The following is a 17,303-nucleotide window of genomic DNA, read 5'->3' as shown; positions in this document are numbered from 1 at the left end:
AATGCACACACACGCCTCCCCATGACAGAATTATCAGAATTATCAAAATGTCAATAGTGTTGACGTAGAGTCAAAAATATACACTTTCTAATATTTTATTCTTTGTCTACTTGATTCATTTATATGAAGGAGCAATGAACTGAAAGAAACACTGAGGATTAAAACTCCAGTTTGGAATTTGGGACATTATTCTAGGTTTACAAGAGGGTGTGGAAAAGGTACTTAATCCCTCTATGCCTCAGTTTCCTCACTTCCCAAAATATAATAATGATGGGTCTGTACTTCAAAGGGGTTAAATGAACCTTAATGAATACTCATTAAGTAGTTTGAGCTTCTCAGTGATTTTATAGAACCTAAAATTGTGATTAAATTATTCTCATAACTAGATTTTCATTTATAATCAAGTCGCATATGATTTAAGAAAATTGAGATGTTAAAAAACATTTTTCCAAGTAGTCAATTTAAGACTTATCAATTCAAAGAGGATGCTATTAAGTTCCCTAATCTAATGCTATGAACACCTGTGTTTTCATTTTTGTCTTGCTCTCATGATAATGGGGAAACAGTGTTTAGCCAGGAGGCAGCATAGCGAGTACCCAAACAAGTGCTTTGGAGTCTGACATGTCTTGCAACCACTTATTAATGTGTGATTACGGTCAGTTACCTAGTCTCTCTGGGCCTCCGTTTTCATTATCTTTACAATGAGAAGAATTATACTCATGTCAAATGATGAAAATTAAAATTCATTAATTTGTGTAAAGCACCTGTACACAGTGGGTACTTAAAAAGTGCTATTTCCCTTCCCTTCCTCTGTACTTTCCTAGCTCGAATCTGGAAACAAATACTTTTAACTTCTGGCTTGCTGGTAATGTGAAAGCTTTACCTAGCCAATAGTTTCAACCTCTTCCCCTACAAGGTGTTTCATAAAGCTGTCAAACTATTGCAAAGTTCACCTATTAGAAATTCCCTTTCTTTTTCATTTCTTTCGTACCTTCTCATTTAAGGCCAACAGTGAATAATAGAACAGCAGACGGAGGAGTAAAACAGGGTGTTTGGAATCATGCAGCAGCTGGAGAAGCAGCCTGAGTTATGGAGAACTTCAGTATGGGTCAACTTTTGTTTTGAAGTTCACTTTTTGTCAGCGGACGCAAGAAAAAGGTCGACGTAGAAGATGTATTAGGAAACTGCTGTGGTCAGAAGTCGGCTACATTCTGTGCTCTGCAAAGGTGTTTTTGATGAATGAGGTGGGTCCTATGTAGTTTGCTTTGAGAATTCTGCAGATCATCTTGAGATTCAAGTTGGACTTGAGAACAGACATGAGCTTGTGAGTGAGTCACGCCTTACTCACAAATGAGTGAGTCAGGCATGGGCCACTACGATGAATAAGGCAACCGTGCACTTTGAGGTCAGGGAATCGGGGTTCACTTTTGGCTCTGTGCTCACCAATGTAAGTGACTTCAGGCCAATTATTTAAATGCTTTAAGCTTCATTTCCTTATCATCCTTAGAGGATTGTGCTTTGCAGATTAACTTAGACAACATATGTGAAAGCACCTAGCAGAGTACCTGAAATCCAGGCCCTCAGCCAAGTCTAAATCTCTATGCAAATTTCCATGGATTTCAGTGTTACAAAATAATTTCTATTCACAATGTCTCCCAACTGTATTCCATGAAAAACTTGTTCCATGAGTTATTGCGGGGTGTGTGGGAGGGAAGGGAAGAGAGAAGTTGTTCTATAGTCAAATCAAGTTGAATCTATGCCACATACTATGTCCCTCTCTCAGATCCCCAATCCATACAAGCATCTCCAGGATTCTGGGATTCGATGCAGTTAAATAGCACACAAGCTAGCTAGCTAGCAATAACTTGATCAGTCTAACCAAATCAGATTTCCTAACACCTTTTTTAATGGAACATCTATTGATTCTTCAGGCTTGGTATTCCACAGCAATGCTGCAAGAGCAAAAACTTACCCGCAATCAAGATTTTGGGGACATTCCAACTGAACATGGGTCCTTCTGTTTTTTAAAAGAGCCCCCTTTCTGCTCCAGATGGCACCCACCTGTCCCTTTAGCTTTATTACAGAAGGTATTCACCCATTCAAATATGCAAAATATTAATCTATTAATCCTGTCCAAGCTAAATAAAAACACAAAGTTGCACAGCATTTAGCTTGTGGGTTAATAAGCATATTGATGGTTCACTTTGAAATCATCCTAGAATCAATTTCTAATTAGAGGTGGGCTTTATAGCTGGCCACCCAATGTCTCCGGAATATTTCTTCAAACAGCACAACTTTTGTACGCACATGAATGCACAACAGTAATCACTACCACAGGTTGCATTTGTTAAGGACTTCCAATGTGCAAGATGCTTTCATATGTCTTACCTCACATGCTTCTCTAAACAAATTTTGCAATTGCCACCACTTTGACAGATGAGATAACTAAGGCTTGAACAATCACCTAGATCAACAGCAGAGCCAAAGTTCAAACCCTGTTCTTTGGCTCTAAATCCAGTAGTTTATTGTTTATTATCTACACTATAATTCCTGGTGTGTTAGACATGGAGAATACACTAATAGTAATACTTATAATTAACATTTAAAACCAAGTAAAACTGAAAGTCCTTGAAGAGTAAGTATTCATCATTTCTTGTTGCCTGGGGGCCAATGAGACTGGAGAGAAAGAAGGGAGTTAAGTCTGCAGCTCCTTTCCCTTTCGGCTGGTTAGCATACTTTGTTAGGAGTGGGCAAGAAGACAGATAATTTTTGATAAAGAAGCAGAAAACACACAATGGAGAAAAGACAGCCTTTTCAATAAATGGTGCTGGCAGAATTGGAAAGCAACGTGCAAAAGAATGAAACTGGACTGCTATCTGTCACCATGTACCAAAATTAATTCAAAACAGATCAAAGACTTAAGCATAAGACCTGATACAATGAACTGCATAAAAGAAAACATAGGTACTAAACTTATGGACCTTGGGTTCAAAGAGCATTTCATGAATTTGACTCTAAAGGCTAGGGAAGTAAAAGCTAAAATAAATGAATCGGACTATATCAAACTTAAAAGCTTCTGCACAGCAAAAGAAACCATCAACAAAATAAAGAGGCAACCAACTGAAAGGGAGAAAATTTTTGCAAACAGTGCCTTCGATAAGGGGCTAATATCCAAAATATAAAAGGAACTCATGAAACTCAACAACAGAAAAAAAAAAAAAAAAACCCAATTGAAAAAAGAGGACCTGAAGAGACATTTCTCCAAAGAGGACATACAAATGGCTAATAGACATATGAAAAAATGCTCAACATCACTAATCATCAGAGAAATGCAAATAAAAACCACAATGAGATATCACCTCACCCCAAGATATCACCTTGTTGATCAATGGCTATCATCAACAAGACAAATAGTAACAAGTGTTGGAGAGGCTGTGGAGAAAAAGGAACCCTTACACACTGTTGGTGGCAATGCAGACTAGTGCAGTCGTTATGGAAGACAGTGTGGAGGTTCCTCAGAAAATTACGAATAGAATTACCATATGACCCAGCAATCCCTCTCCTGGGTATCTACCCAAAATGTCTGAAAACATTTATACATAAAGACACGTGTGCTCCAATATTCATTGCAGCTTTATTTACGGTGGCCAAGACATGGAAACAACCAAAATGTCCTTTGATAGATGAATGGATAAAGAAGTTGTGGTATATATACACAATGGAATACTATTCAGCGGTAAGAAAAGATGAAATAGGACCATTTGTGACAACAGGGATATATCTTAAGATTATAATGCTAAGCAAAATAAATCAGACAGAAAAAGCAGAGAACCATATGATTTCACTGATATGTGGTATATGAACCAAAAACAACAAAAGAACAAGACAAACAAATGAAAAACAAAAACTCATAGACACAGACAATAGTTTAGGGGTTACCAGAGGATAAGGGGGGAGGGGCGTGGTAGATGAGGGTAAAGGGGGATCAAATATATGGTGATGGAAGGAGAACTGACTCTGGGTGATGAACACACAATGGGATTTATAGATGATGTAATACAGAATTGTGCACCTGAAATCTATGTAACTTTACTAACAATTGTCACCCCAATTAACTTTAATTGGAAAAAAAAAAAAAAAAGAATGGGCAAGAAGTTCTCTTGTGCAGTGAGGAAACCATGAACTCCAGAGCCATACTTTCTGGGCCCGAATCCTAGCTCAGTCACAAATTAGGTGCATAAGCTAGAAAAATCAGTTTCTATCTCCATGTTTCAGTTTTCTCACCTATAAATTCTGTATTATGATGGTACCTAACTCATAGGTGGTTGTGATGACTAAATGAAGAGCAGTGAAATAGAGCCCAAAACAATTATATTGCAAATGCCTGTGATTTATACTGTACGTGTAACTAGGTTCTTGCTGACTTCTTGGGAAGTCAATCTACTATTCATAACATTATATCTTACTGGGAAAATATGCTTCTTGTTCCAAAACAAAACCATATTCTAATAAAGGAGGCTGGAGACAACTATACCATTCAAAAATTATTTATGAACATAAATTTCTACCTTCCCCTACCTAGTTTAAAGAAAGCAACCTAATATGTCAGACTCAAATAAAAATTGTATTTGGATTAACACCCAGTAGGCATATTTTGCATCATCTTGCTCCATTGGTTCTAACCATTTCAAAGTGAATTAGAAACATCTTCAGCATGGATACATAAAAATGTATGTCCAACACAAGCCGGAGCCCGTTTAAAATAGCCTCACTTAAGGATATAAATTCTTCTGTGAATCAGCTATGAATCTGTGGATTATTTTAAAAATATAAATCACCTTCAAAAGCAATGTCCTTGGTAAGAACAAGGAATGAAAAGGGCATGTAAGTGACGCAATATCAATCTAGCACCATTGCTGGGCAAAAAATATCCTCTATCAACTATGCTGCGTTCACACGTGCGGATCAGCTGCCAGCATTACATCAGTAGCAAGTCTGATCAGTATTCTTACGTTTTTTAGTCGAACTATTAAAAAAGCAAGTGAAATCAATTTATTAATGTTTTTGGAGCAGGATTTCTTTTTCTTTTTACATTTTCTTGAGAATTGGAAGATATTTCTCTGAAATTGCAAGTGGTTTATCTATTTTCTATACAGTGCAATCCTGAGGAATCATTTCTTTTAGGCAAGAGCGGTTTAATGGGTGGTGGTTGTCTGTTTTAATTTTATTAGCTCATGATTATATTTAAATGTCGAGGGTGAGGCCTTCTTCGTTCACTTATATTTACCAGTTTCTGGTTCTGTGCACCTGAAATATAATAGCCACTCAATAAAAATCTGTGGAGTTCATAAATCTGGGCCAGGTACTGCACTTTATCAGGGCAATGGAGGTAGAACCCGGGGACTGTGTTTTAAGAGGATGCTAGTTTTTCTAACAAGAACTACAGAGACCTCTGCTGGGAAATACTGGAACTACAATTCAGGATCAAAAAGAAAAGGCAAGAATGAAAAGAGCAGAGGCGCTTTCTCAGTTTTATTTTGTTTCTTTGTCCGTAATCTGTCATGAAAATCCCATCAAGAGGCTGCACTCACTTATGATGTGTAGTTTGGCTAAGATATGGTGAATACTGAAACTAGGATAAATAAACAACTTTTCTTTGAGGTGACGGGTAAGGGTATCAAATCTAAAAAGAAAGAAAAAACAGCCCAAGAACTGGACTACGATTAACCTTTCTACAGTCATCTGATAGCTGATAAATTATTCAAAGTCTACATTTAAGACAAGTCTAGGATAGGGACCCAGTGAGTGAAATTCCTATAGTCTGTTAATTTTGTTAATTTTGAGGATTTGTTACTCTTGTCATCTGAGGGTGGCTGTACACATTTTACAACTTCTGTCACTAAACACCAACAAGTCTATTTTCCTCTACACTGTCTTCATCTTACCTATGATAGATTCATTAACATGTATAGGTAGTCTCAAGTAATCATTTGTTTCTTTTTTTTTTTCTTTTCTTTTGGAAAGGAAGAGCTATTTTGCTAACTCTTCCTGACTAGGTATCTCATTCGTCCCACTCCGGTTATTTTACAAGACTATGGGAACTAACACAGTCCTAGAGTGACCTCTTGCTGCACGATTTGTACATGAGCCTGCAAGCTCCGTCCTGGATGCCCGTGAATTGTCACGGCAGACACCTCTCTGTATGTGAACACGTATGCATTTACACGCATAAATTGAATGACCCAGCACTATACAACTGTACAACTTTTTAATGTTTCCATACTCTGTAAAGCTACTGCTTTTCTCAATATCAAGCAATAATAAAAAGAAAAATCTCTCCCCAAAATAAATTATATGAGATTGTGAAATTGTCTGTAAATTTATCCTCTTAGATTCTGTTTGAAAAAGAACATTTAGCTTTCCTAATCAGATACATTTAGGACACTATATGCAGGACTATGGAATAAGCAAAATAATTTACATTTGAGGAGCAGCAGAGTTCCCTGTGGGGTCCATGATTTGAAATTCCATGATATCTGAATTAAATTCCAAAGATGGGTTTATGATGTAAAGAATGGTTTTACTGTTTAAGTCCTTTTGGCTAAATTTCTCATGGATAAATTCACCTACAAAAGAAATAAAGGAATTTAATGGGTAATCAAACAAAATATTAAATAAGAGCTGATTAAATTGCATGGCTACTTTATTTTAAACTCAGCTTTAAAAATAGCAGAAGTATATTTTTTAAGGAAATTAACATTATTGCAATTATCTTACAACACACATGCAATGAACTTAAATTATTCTTTAAAGTTTACTTTGTCTCAGAAATACTGTACCTTAAAGAAAATATAAATATAGAGAGAGAGTAGGAAAGCACTGTAATAAAATCTATAATTCTGTGGCATCCATTTTAATGATAGATTTTGATCACAGTCTTCATAAAGCAGAAATTATTACATTATACAATCCAGATAAACCATTATACAAAAAAAAACAAAACCCGCAGAATTTTTTTAAATGAACTGACATCATTTAGAATTTATGATAGAAAAAATTAGTCACAAATATGAATTTTGTCCTGACATTGAATATTCCTCTGAATATATTACAATCTGGCTGCTAAAAAAAAAAGCTGTAAACAACAAATAGCATATAAGAAAATAACATATCAGTATTTTTTCCCCCACTCAAGATGAATTTAGGAAAGCTCAGCTTCAAACCCTCTTGAGCACCAATATTGATGTATAAACTACATCTATCAGTAAGCCCTGGGGAATGTTTAGCAAATGGGCCTGCACTTAATTAAATTACTCCCTAGCACTGCGAACCACTGGGCATTTTACAATGAGCAATTACAAGGATTAAGGAAGGCAGTACCTGTTGTTGTGTTCTCCAGATGTCCATGTTGGGGCCCTCGTAAAATCCTAAAGATGATCTGATCGTCCTCGGTGTCAGGGTCTGATGCCTTCAACACACGGGAAGTGATGTAAATCCCGTAACAGCCATTTTTCAGGAGTCCCACTTGAGAAGGGGAATGCACGTGTGTGATGTGGGGGGCTGTTTTGTCCAACTGGTCCACCTGAGTTGTCAATAATTACATACAATGTTATACAAAGACTTCTCATCCCCATGGGGTCTTAACGGTTAACAATGACAAACTTTCCTGAATTTCAGATTCCTTATCCTCCTTTGGGAATGTCCCCAAATCTTGATTGTTAGTAAGTTTTTGCTCTTGCAGCATTTCTATGGAACACCAGTCCTGAAGAGTCAATAGATGTTCCATTAAGAAAGGTGTTAGGGAATCTGACTGGCGAGACTAATCAAGTTATTACTAACTAGCTAGCTAGCTTGTGTGCTGTTTAAGTGTCTTGTTCACAGTATTCTCAGCAAATATCACAATGCCCGGAACAGAGGTGGACTTTCCATTACAAATTCTGACACAGCCTTATTTGTTTGTCTGACTCCTCCCTTAGGAAATAAGCTCTCTGAGAGTAGTTGTCATGTCTTTTTTCTCCCACCTACTCCCTGCCCCTGGCACAGTGCCCAAAGCATAACAGGAGCTCAAGGAATATTTGTTGAATGGGTACATTAAAATTGACCCAAGAACTGTATTGCAAACTTACTATAAGCTCCACAGAAGGATTTCCCCATTTTTCCAGTATTTGGTGATTTACAGAAACAAAGTTATTAGGGTTTACAAATGCATTGAACATTTTTTGGCATGTCTTTGTTTAAACGGCAAAAAAATGTTCAATAAAATTAGAAATGCCTCGGTAAGAAAAAAGTGAGAAGTGATTATTTATAGGCATTTGTGTATTTGTTTCATTGAGGATGAGCACCAGGTAACTAAATAGGTGGACTCAATTTGTGAAGATGGTAGATGGGCAATTACTCATGAGTGAAAAAGCTGTACAGGTTCAAACACTACAGAGAGCCTCACTCAGGTATGGTATGGAGCTCAGACCATCTTGCAAATACCTGTTGTTCTTGCATGTTAGGGATGGAGCAGGTTTAGGTGGATCAGCATAATTTACCACTGATATTAGGAAACAGGTACAAAAACACTACCTTCACCCCCCTTATACCTAACCATTCATTTCTGAACTTCATTGACCCAAAAATGATACCACTGTAAATCGTAGTTCACTCTAGCAAAGTGCAGAATAAGTATCAATGATAAGCCTTTATATGTTTTTTGTATATGATGATATAATGAATTATTCAGCTATTAAAAAGAAAAAGAAGTAGTATGAACTGATAATAAATAATTTCCACAACTTAGTGTAACTGGTAAAAACAACAACAACAACAACAAAAAACCCAGCAAGTTGCAGAATTGGATATGACTATAACACCATTTATGTTCAAAATAAATACGTGTTTGTGTTCATACAGACATTTACAGAATTCTGGGAGCATTTGCACAAGCCTGTACATTTTTCCTGGGGTGGGGAAAAATTACCACTCCTCTTTTGTGTATTTCCATACGGAATTTTGTAACAATCAAATAGCATTTTCCTCTCCAGTTGGCAAGGCCCTTTTTCAACAAAAATAATCATGAGAATTTGAAGAAGACACAAATACATGCAAGGATATACTGTGCTCATGGAATGGAAGAATTAATATCATTAAAAAGTCCATACTTCCCAAAGGAATCTACATATTCAATGCAATCCCTATCAAAATACCAATTGCATTTTTCACAGATTTCGAACAAATAATTCTAAAATTTATATGGAATCACAAAAGACCCCAAATAGCCACAGCAATCTTGAAAAAGAATAACAAAGTTGGTATCACACTTCCTGATTTCAAACTATACTACAAAGCTATAGTAATCAAAATATTATGGTACTGGGACAGAAGCAGACACACATATCAATGAAACAGAACAGAGAGCCCAAAAATAAACCCATGGTTATGACAAAAATGCAAGAATATAAATAAAATGGGAAAAGACAGTCTCTTTAATAAATGGTGTTGGGAAAACACACTACATGCAAAAAGAAAAAGAAACCGGGCCACTTTCTTATACCATATAAAAAATAAATTCAAAAAGGATTAAAGACTTAAATGTAATACTACTTGAAACCATAAAACTAAAGAAAACATAGGCAGTAAAATCTGTGATATCGGTCTTAGCAATTTTTTTAGATATGTCTCCTCAGGCAAGGGCAACAAAAGTAAAAATAAACAAATGGGACTACATCAAATGAAAATGAAATGAAAAGACAACCTACTGAATGGGAGAAGATATTTACAAATATCTAATAAGGGACTAATATTAAAAATATATAAAGTACTTACACAGCTCAACATCAAAAAAAACAAACACTCCAATTAAAAATGGCCAGAAGACCTAGATAGATAGTTCTCCAAAGAAAACACACAGATGGTCAAGAGATTCATGAAAAGATGCTCAACATCAGTAATCATCAGGAAAAAGCAAATCAAAACCGCAATGAGCATTCTATCATCTCACACATGTCAGAATAGCTATTAGGGAAAAGAAAACAAGTAAGTGTTGGCAAAGATGTTGAGAAAAGGGAACCCTTGTGCACTATTGGTGTGATTGTAAATTGGTACAGTCACTGTGGGAAATAGTATAGAGATTCCTCAAAAAATTAAAACTAGAATTACTATATGACCCAGCAATTCCACTTCTGGGTATTATCTGAAGAAAACAAAAACACTAATTTGAAATGATATATGCAACTTCATGCTCATTGCAGCATTGTTTACAATAACCAAGATATGGAAGAAACCTAGCTGTCCACTGTTAGATGACAAAGAAGATGTAATATTCCTAGTAATATATGGAATATTACTAGGCCATAAAAAAGAATGAAATCTTGTCATTTGCAACAACATGGATGGACCCAGAGGGTACTATGATAAGTAAGATAATTCAGGGTAAGACAAATATGATATGATCTCACTCACATGTGGAATCTAAAAAACAATACAAATGGACAAACAAAACAGAAACAGATTAGCAATACAGAGAACAAAATGATGGCTGTTAAAGGAGACGGCAAAGGGGGATGGACAAAAAAAGGTGAAGGGGATCGAGAGGTACAAACCTCCAGTATAAAATAAATAAGTCACAGGGATGTAGTATATAGCATAGGGAATATAGTCAATAACATCATAATAAATCTGTACAGTGACAAATGGTTACTAGACTTATGATAGTGGTAACTTCACAAAGTATATAAATATTGAATCACTATGTTTTACACCTGAGACTAACATATTATTGTATGTCAACTACGCTAAAAAATTATTTTCAAAGAAAAAATAATCATAAATCATGTTGGGTAATGTTTGGAGAATCAAACATTTTTATATTTTCACCAAATTTGTGAAAATTTTCTGAAGAGAAATCTGCATATATGAATACTGAAATGTATATCATTGATTGAAAACTTTCACTTTTTTAGTATATTCTGCAGAAATAATTATATGTGTACACAAAAATGTATAGATAGATAGATAGATATTCACTACAATATAATTTGCAACAGCAATTAACAAAGCTATATAAAAATAAAAGTCCCACAGGGGATTTATAAATTATCTCTACCTGAGACTGAATGTTATGCGGCCTTTAAAAATTATGTTTTCAAGGAAGATTTAATGACATGAAGAAATTTTCATAACATAATGAAGAGTGGGAACAAGCAATATGTATAGTAGTACATATATTATCATCTAACTTTTTATTGCACAGAATAAAAGAATGGAAGGAAGCCACCAACAATAGTTACCTTTTAGTGGTATGATTGTGAAAAATATTTCTTTCTTGTCCTTTCTTGTAGTTCATGAATTCTTTACAATAAACAATTATTTTATAAGTTGAAAAAGCAAAAAACATTTTCAAAAGTTAGTCATTCTCATCTCCTAAAAAGTACAGGTGGCAACCTCAGAGCTGTGAAGCTGAGTAGAAGGTGGGGAGTCATATAGTTTTCATGGCCTTTAGGGGTGAGAAGCTCCTACATGGTGGCCAGGAAGGCCAATGTCAGGAGAGGAAAAATAAAAATACTTCAAGCCATGTAAGTAATTCTCAAAGTTGGTAAACAAAAGTATAGTAAGAGGAATAAACACTGTTGTGATAACTTATTTTTTAAAAAATGTTAATATCTAAACTCTGGTTGTATGGTTCCCTATTGTGCCTTTGATCATCCTTGTGCTAAAATGTATGCTAGTCTTATTAAAGTTCTAGATTCTTCAAAAGCAGGCCTTCTGCCTCAGTATACCAGAAGCATTTAAAAATATTGGAGTGTAAAATATTGTTTTTTGTTTTTTTAAAAAAGAAGGCAATATTCATGAAAGGTCATATAGCAAGATATGGTAACACGTATAAAGAAATTTAAAAATATAAAACAAGGCACATAATTACTGCTTTAAGGAGTCATGTATTGGTAGGTTCTGTACAAGAATAGGAGACAGTCTTTGACCTGGACTAATCAGAGAAGATTTTATGGAGGAAATAATAATCCCTGAAGAATGGCTGGATGTTAGGAAGGATGACAGAAACAGGAAGCCTTTCATGGAGGAGAGATGTATCAGTTATCTATTGCTGTGTAAGAAATGAGTCTAAAACATAATGACTTAATACTACAATGATTCACCAAAAAACAAAAAAAAAAAGGAGAGGAAGAAGGCTGTGTCCTTATAACTGTGTTGAATTTACTGAAAATCTAAGACATGCCTTAACCAGAGAATGCAGTGATGCTTTTCCTTTCTCTCTCACCTTCAGCCCTATCGCCTTTAAAAGAAGATTACAGCAATCATTGCAGCAAGATTGCAGTATCTTGGTCAGATACACATTATTTCCTACAAAATGAATGTTAGATTAGTGCCTGCTGGTATCAGTAAAACTCAACTGTGCTTTGCGTTTAAGTCCAGTGGCTTTACCATCCAAGGTTCCAAGGTTGGGACCATAAGAGTAGGATACTCACACTTGGGAAACTTAATTGGAGCAATTCATCACTCAGTGGTAGATGACATTAGATTATCCTTCCAAAAAAAGCTCTTGAGGGCAAGAAACTGAGGGGGTCATTTCTCCTGCACTGCTTGGGGCCGTGCGTGCTTAGTCACTTCCTAAAATGCTTGACTTCTCTGCTCAGAGAGACCAGGGAGTTCAGGGATATTATGGAAGAAAGTTTGAGGCTTTTTTTGTGAGATTTTTATACATAATGATTTTGTTTTCCTTTGGCAAGAAAAACCTTGTACTTTTGATGAAAAAGAATCTTTATAATATGTATCCAACATTATCCTATCAGTAAATTCTGCAACTTCTAGGAGATAACTCTCTCACAATAACCATGATAATACTGGCATTGGGAGAGACCTAATTTAAATTCTAGTACTTTCTCCAAACTCTACCCCTTTTTATTCTCTGTTCTGGAGTATAGGAACAAACTCTTATGCCTGCACCAGAACTGATAACTCCTACAAATTTGCTGCCAATAGACCCAGAAAATTATTTCTGGTTGGACAGTACAGTGACATATGTCTACATAACGTGGGGAGTCTGGAATCAAGAAAAAGATATTAATAGACTGAAGAGAGGGATGAGACTAATAACAATGAAAACACAATAAGAAATAAAAACACAATTATCTTACTATGTACAAAGTACTTCTTAACACACTGTGTCAATTATATCAATACCTTCTCTCTTCTCCCAGTGCATGATGATTTCATTACATTTTTTGGACCTCCCTAATGCCAAGACTGATTCAGTACTCACTGGATGTTATCATGACACCACCTTTCTACTCAGATCCCACCTGAGATCCCGACTGTGAAAACTTATGTGTCAACATAGCTGAGCTATATGATAGCCAGCTGTTTGGTCAAACACTGGGTTAGACGCTGTTGTGAAGGTATTTTTTCAATGTGATTAACGTTGACATCAATAGACTTTGAGGAAAGCAGATTCCCCTCCAGAATGTGGGTGGGCCTCATCCAATCAGCTGAAGACCTTAAAAGAAGAGACAAGTCCCCTGAAGAAAAACGAATTCTGCCTCCACACTGCCTTTAGACTCAAAACTGCAACATCAACTCCTGCTGGAATTTCCATCCTGCTGGCCTTCCCTGTACATTCTGGACATATCAGACCCTATAATTGTGAGCCAGTTCCTGAAAGTAAATCTCTCTTTCTCTTTCTATATATTCGTACAGCCTATTGGTTCTGTTACTAGAGAATCCTGAGTAGTACAGAGACTGAAGAGCAATGAAAAATTATGATTATTTTATATAATCAGAAAGCATCCTGAAGAGACAGATTTATATATTTTTTGCTGTTGATAGAAGTATGTAGAACAGGGTGAACTACATCCAAGAAGAGTGGATTTAAGGCTTTGAGAGCCAGAACATACTTGATGTGTTTTCACTAAAAAAAGAAAAACACATTATGCCCTCCAAGAATCATCATAATAGTCAACACAAATGTGGCAGCGTTGTGCCATAGAAAAGACGCCGAATTGGGATCAGAAAGACTTTATGTGAATTTGATCAAATTATTTAACTTCTAAACTTCTGAACGTCTATAAAACGGAAATAGTAAAATGTACCTCACAGGATTTTTATGAGAATTAAACAAGATATGTAAAGTGGGTCTGATCTATAGTTAGCACTCAAAAAATTGCAGTGATTATAAATATTTTTCTCATCATTATTACATGTGGAATATTGATGTTGCCTTGTAAGTTTTCATATGGTTAGTTGAAAGCCATTAAAATGCCAGCAGATGACATGGACCAATAAGCATCATCATAACAGTATAATTAGGTATTATGACAGTAGGTACAATATACAGAATATCTAATATGTTTCAGGCAACACGCTGGGGCGTTGGATACCTAATCTTACTTAATTCTCACCACAATGCTGTGAGGCATGTTTTTTCAAAGAAGGAAAAGTAGAATCTACAAGAGTTAAAGAACTCTTTTAATTTCACACAGCTAATAAACGGCAAAGCAGAAATTCCAACCTAGGTTTGTTTGACCTAAAGCCTGTGTTTTTCTGTTCTCTTCTGTACTACCTACCAATGACTCTTAAGGTCAGTCATTAGCCCATACTCAGGGACCACATTTACTTCTTCATATTAATATGCCTGGTGCCTGTCTTGGTGTAGATGAACAGTAAATATATGAATGAAAGGAAGGAAAGGAAATAGTTCTCCTGAAAGGCATTTTCTCCACATCTGTAGCAAGGAACTGTGTATTTGTCATACTTGCCTGGATGGTGAATGAAACAGGTTCTTGCCACACTCGACCATCCACCACAAAGCCTTGGTTTGTACCATCTGTAGCCACAAAAGTAAAGCGATCGGTATGGGAGTCCCGTCCTGAATGTCGGTAGGCCACGTGCCCTCTGTCTATGTCCTGCTGAGTGAAATTGTGTTGAAGCACCACTGCCCCCCGCAGGTAAAGCTGGCCATGTTGTGGGAGCTGGACCAAAAGGAAGGTGAGATTCTCCACGGGCGTGTCAGGGTCGGTCAGCTGAAGTTGTTCAGGGGAAAGCAGGCCTGTGGCCCCTTCGGCCAGTCTCAACCCCCTGTTCCTGATCACCACGGGGAAGGCTCTGTCCACAGTCTCCAGGATGACCTCAAACACACCATGCTTGGTCTGCAGTCCATTGCTGACAATGAATCTGGCAAAGAGAGGCAAGGCAGCCTTCAGCATGGATTCTTGTGTCACCATCTACTGGAATGAAATGATAACAACACACGCCTTTACTAAAGGATATGTATGTCGTGTTGGGACTCACATGAAACATCAGGGGCAGGTCTTTCAGAAGGACGCCATTCTATTCAGTAAACCAGTCACGGGGTAACACACAAATTGCCCATTCTACACCCAAAAGTATTTTCTCGCTAATGTTGACGGTAGATGGAGCAGGCTAATTCTGCCAAGGCTATTTCTCAGGCTTGTCAATGCTTAGCGTTATTCTTTGCCCCCAAAAAGGAATTTCACGTTGAATTAGACCCATTGCATGAGTTTGAAGAATATATTCATTTTACATATTTATACTTTTGCAACTGTGTTTTAATAAGCTAAACTTTTAAGACTGATAATTGGGGCCAATTCAATAAAGTGCTGAGTAGGCTGAATTTGGCTAATTCACTGTATTCATGTGTTTGTGGTACATTTCTTAGGGGCAGATCACATTACTCAGCCGTGTAATCATGTCTAACTCATCTCCCCTTTGTGGGCCTCATTTTGACTCTTATGTAAAGTGAAAAATGGACCAAATGATCGTTAAGTAGCATCCACCTCTAAATTATCATGTGATGCTATAATCCCTTACTTTTTCTTGTGCTTTTGCATCTGTTCCTTACAAGATATGTGGGAGTTATGATAGACAAGGATTGCTTCCCTGCTTTAAAGAAAAGAAAATTATACCAGAAAGTTTCAGAAACATGGTAGGAGATCATAAGGTAGGTAGGAGATAGGTGAGACCAGAACCCAGGTGTTTGGTCCTCACACTGTGCTCTTGCAGCGTGTTTAATAACTGCTGGCTTAGCAATCCACTAAGACAGAGTGGTGGTGCCTGAGCACAACTTCAGAATTATAAAGAGAAGCTGGAATGATATAAATTCAAGGTAAGCAAACTCTCTCTCATAATCTTGGGTTTCTGATACCGTACAGTGTTTCTGATTATATTGATCACTAAATCACATTCCACCCCTCACTGCCAATCTCAAAATAAAACTAATTTAAATGATCTTTATAACATCTCAATGTGCAATTTTTATTTTAAGGAGAATAGTGGCATGAAATTAAGCAAACAAAATGCACTATTAAGACTCCAAAAATTTAAGAAATCACTACTTGTAAAAGAAATTGACAAATTCACCACAGACCCCCAAAAATGTACTTCAAAATAATCATGGAGTTTTATCTGTTAGTTTTTGGGGTTTTTTCCCCATGTACTGTAGTGGCTCGAAATACTCACGGAGAATACCCTCTGATATTCCATAAATGTAAACATTTCTAAAAATAATTTTAGATGAATATAACATTAAATTATACAAGGATATTTTCTGCAGGTTCTTTTTTGAACTAGAGAAAATGTGGAGTTTATATTTGTTTCACTGACATGACAAATTTGACTACCACGTTCTTTATCCTTTGCAAAATGTGTTTTGTCCTTCCAGGTTTCAGGGTTGTTGCTTTGCTTTTCAACATGAAGGAACCTGAAACCCAGTTGTGTTGAGTGCACTGAGTCGACCAGCTTGCCTGAGGCGAAGGACTCAGGGAGAAGAACCGCTGGACAAAAAGTAAAGGGAGAAGACTTTTGGCTGATACAGATTTTGCTTTGAAGGACAGGCTAAAATTTTTGAGCTTTTTAATTATCGAGTTGTTAAGAATGCCTACAAGGAAACTATGATGCGTAGAAAAATGAATCTGTCCAAAAAGTTAAAATTGCTATGAGAAATGTAACAAATAAAGCAAAATTCAACATCTCACACACCTAGACTTGTAAAGAATATAAACTATTTTTTGCTTTTTTTGTTTTGTTTTTGTTTTGGCCACAGCATTATTTTACAGTTTGAATAAGGGTATTGAATTAACATTAGAATTGTACATTGAGCAAAATCACTTTGTTTCCTTAAAACAATTACTTTTCCTTTTGTAAAACTGAATTTTTGATAAATATATTCTAAGCAATTAGGGTAATTTTGCTGCCAAATCATGAAGTGTTTACAAAATTCGTTACTTTTTTAAAAGAAAATAGAAGCATACCCAGAAAAATATCTCTGTGTTCAACCTTCTACTTATTAC

At 36.2% G+C, this 17,303-nt stretch overlaps 1 protein-coding gene across 14 annotated transcripts in view; it reads right to left on the bottom strand.

Moving 5' to 3' along the window:
* FREM1 (FRAS1 related extracellular matrix 1) overlaps positions 1-17,303 on the bottom strand; it is a 162,190-nt gene that overhangs the window by 30,865 nt on the left and 114,022 nt on the right. For 9 of the 14 annotated variants that reach the window (XM_074330370.1, XM_074330368.1, XM_074330369.1 and 6 more), the window contains exons 26-28: positions 14,754-15,168; positions 7,381-7,582; positions 6,482-6,626 (exon numbers count right to left, since the gene is read on the bottom strand). In XM_074330370.1, the coding sequence (XP_074186471.1) occupies positions 6,482-6,626; positions 7,381-7,582; positions 14,754-15,168 (762 nt within the window). Of the gene's footprint in view, positions 1-6,481; positions 6,627-7,380; positions 7,583-14,753; positions 15,222-17,303 lie in introns of those variants that run through there. The other 5 variants (XM_019739191.2, XM_074330374.1, XM_019739190.2 and 2 more) reach the window with 4 other exon arrangements.

This window comes from Rhinolophus sinicus, linkage group LG04 (genome assembly GCF_036562045.2).
Source record: "Rhinolophus sinicus isolate RSC01 linkage group LG04, ASM3656204v1, whole genome shotgun sequence".
Taxonomy (NCBI): domain Eukaryota; kingdom Metazoa; phylum Chordata; class Mammalia; order Chiroptera; family Rhinolophidae; genus Rhinolophus; species Rhinolophus sinicus.
This window is presented reverse-complemented; position numbering and strand designations above follow the sequence as displayed.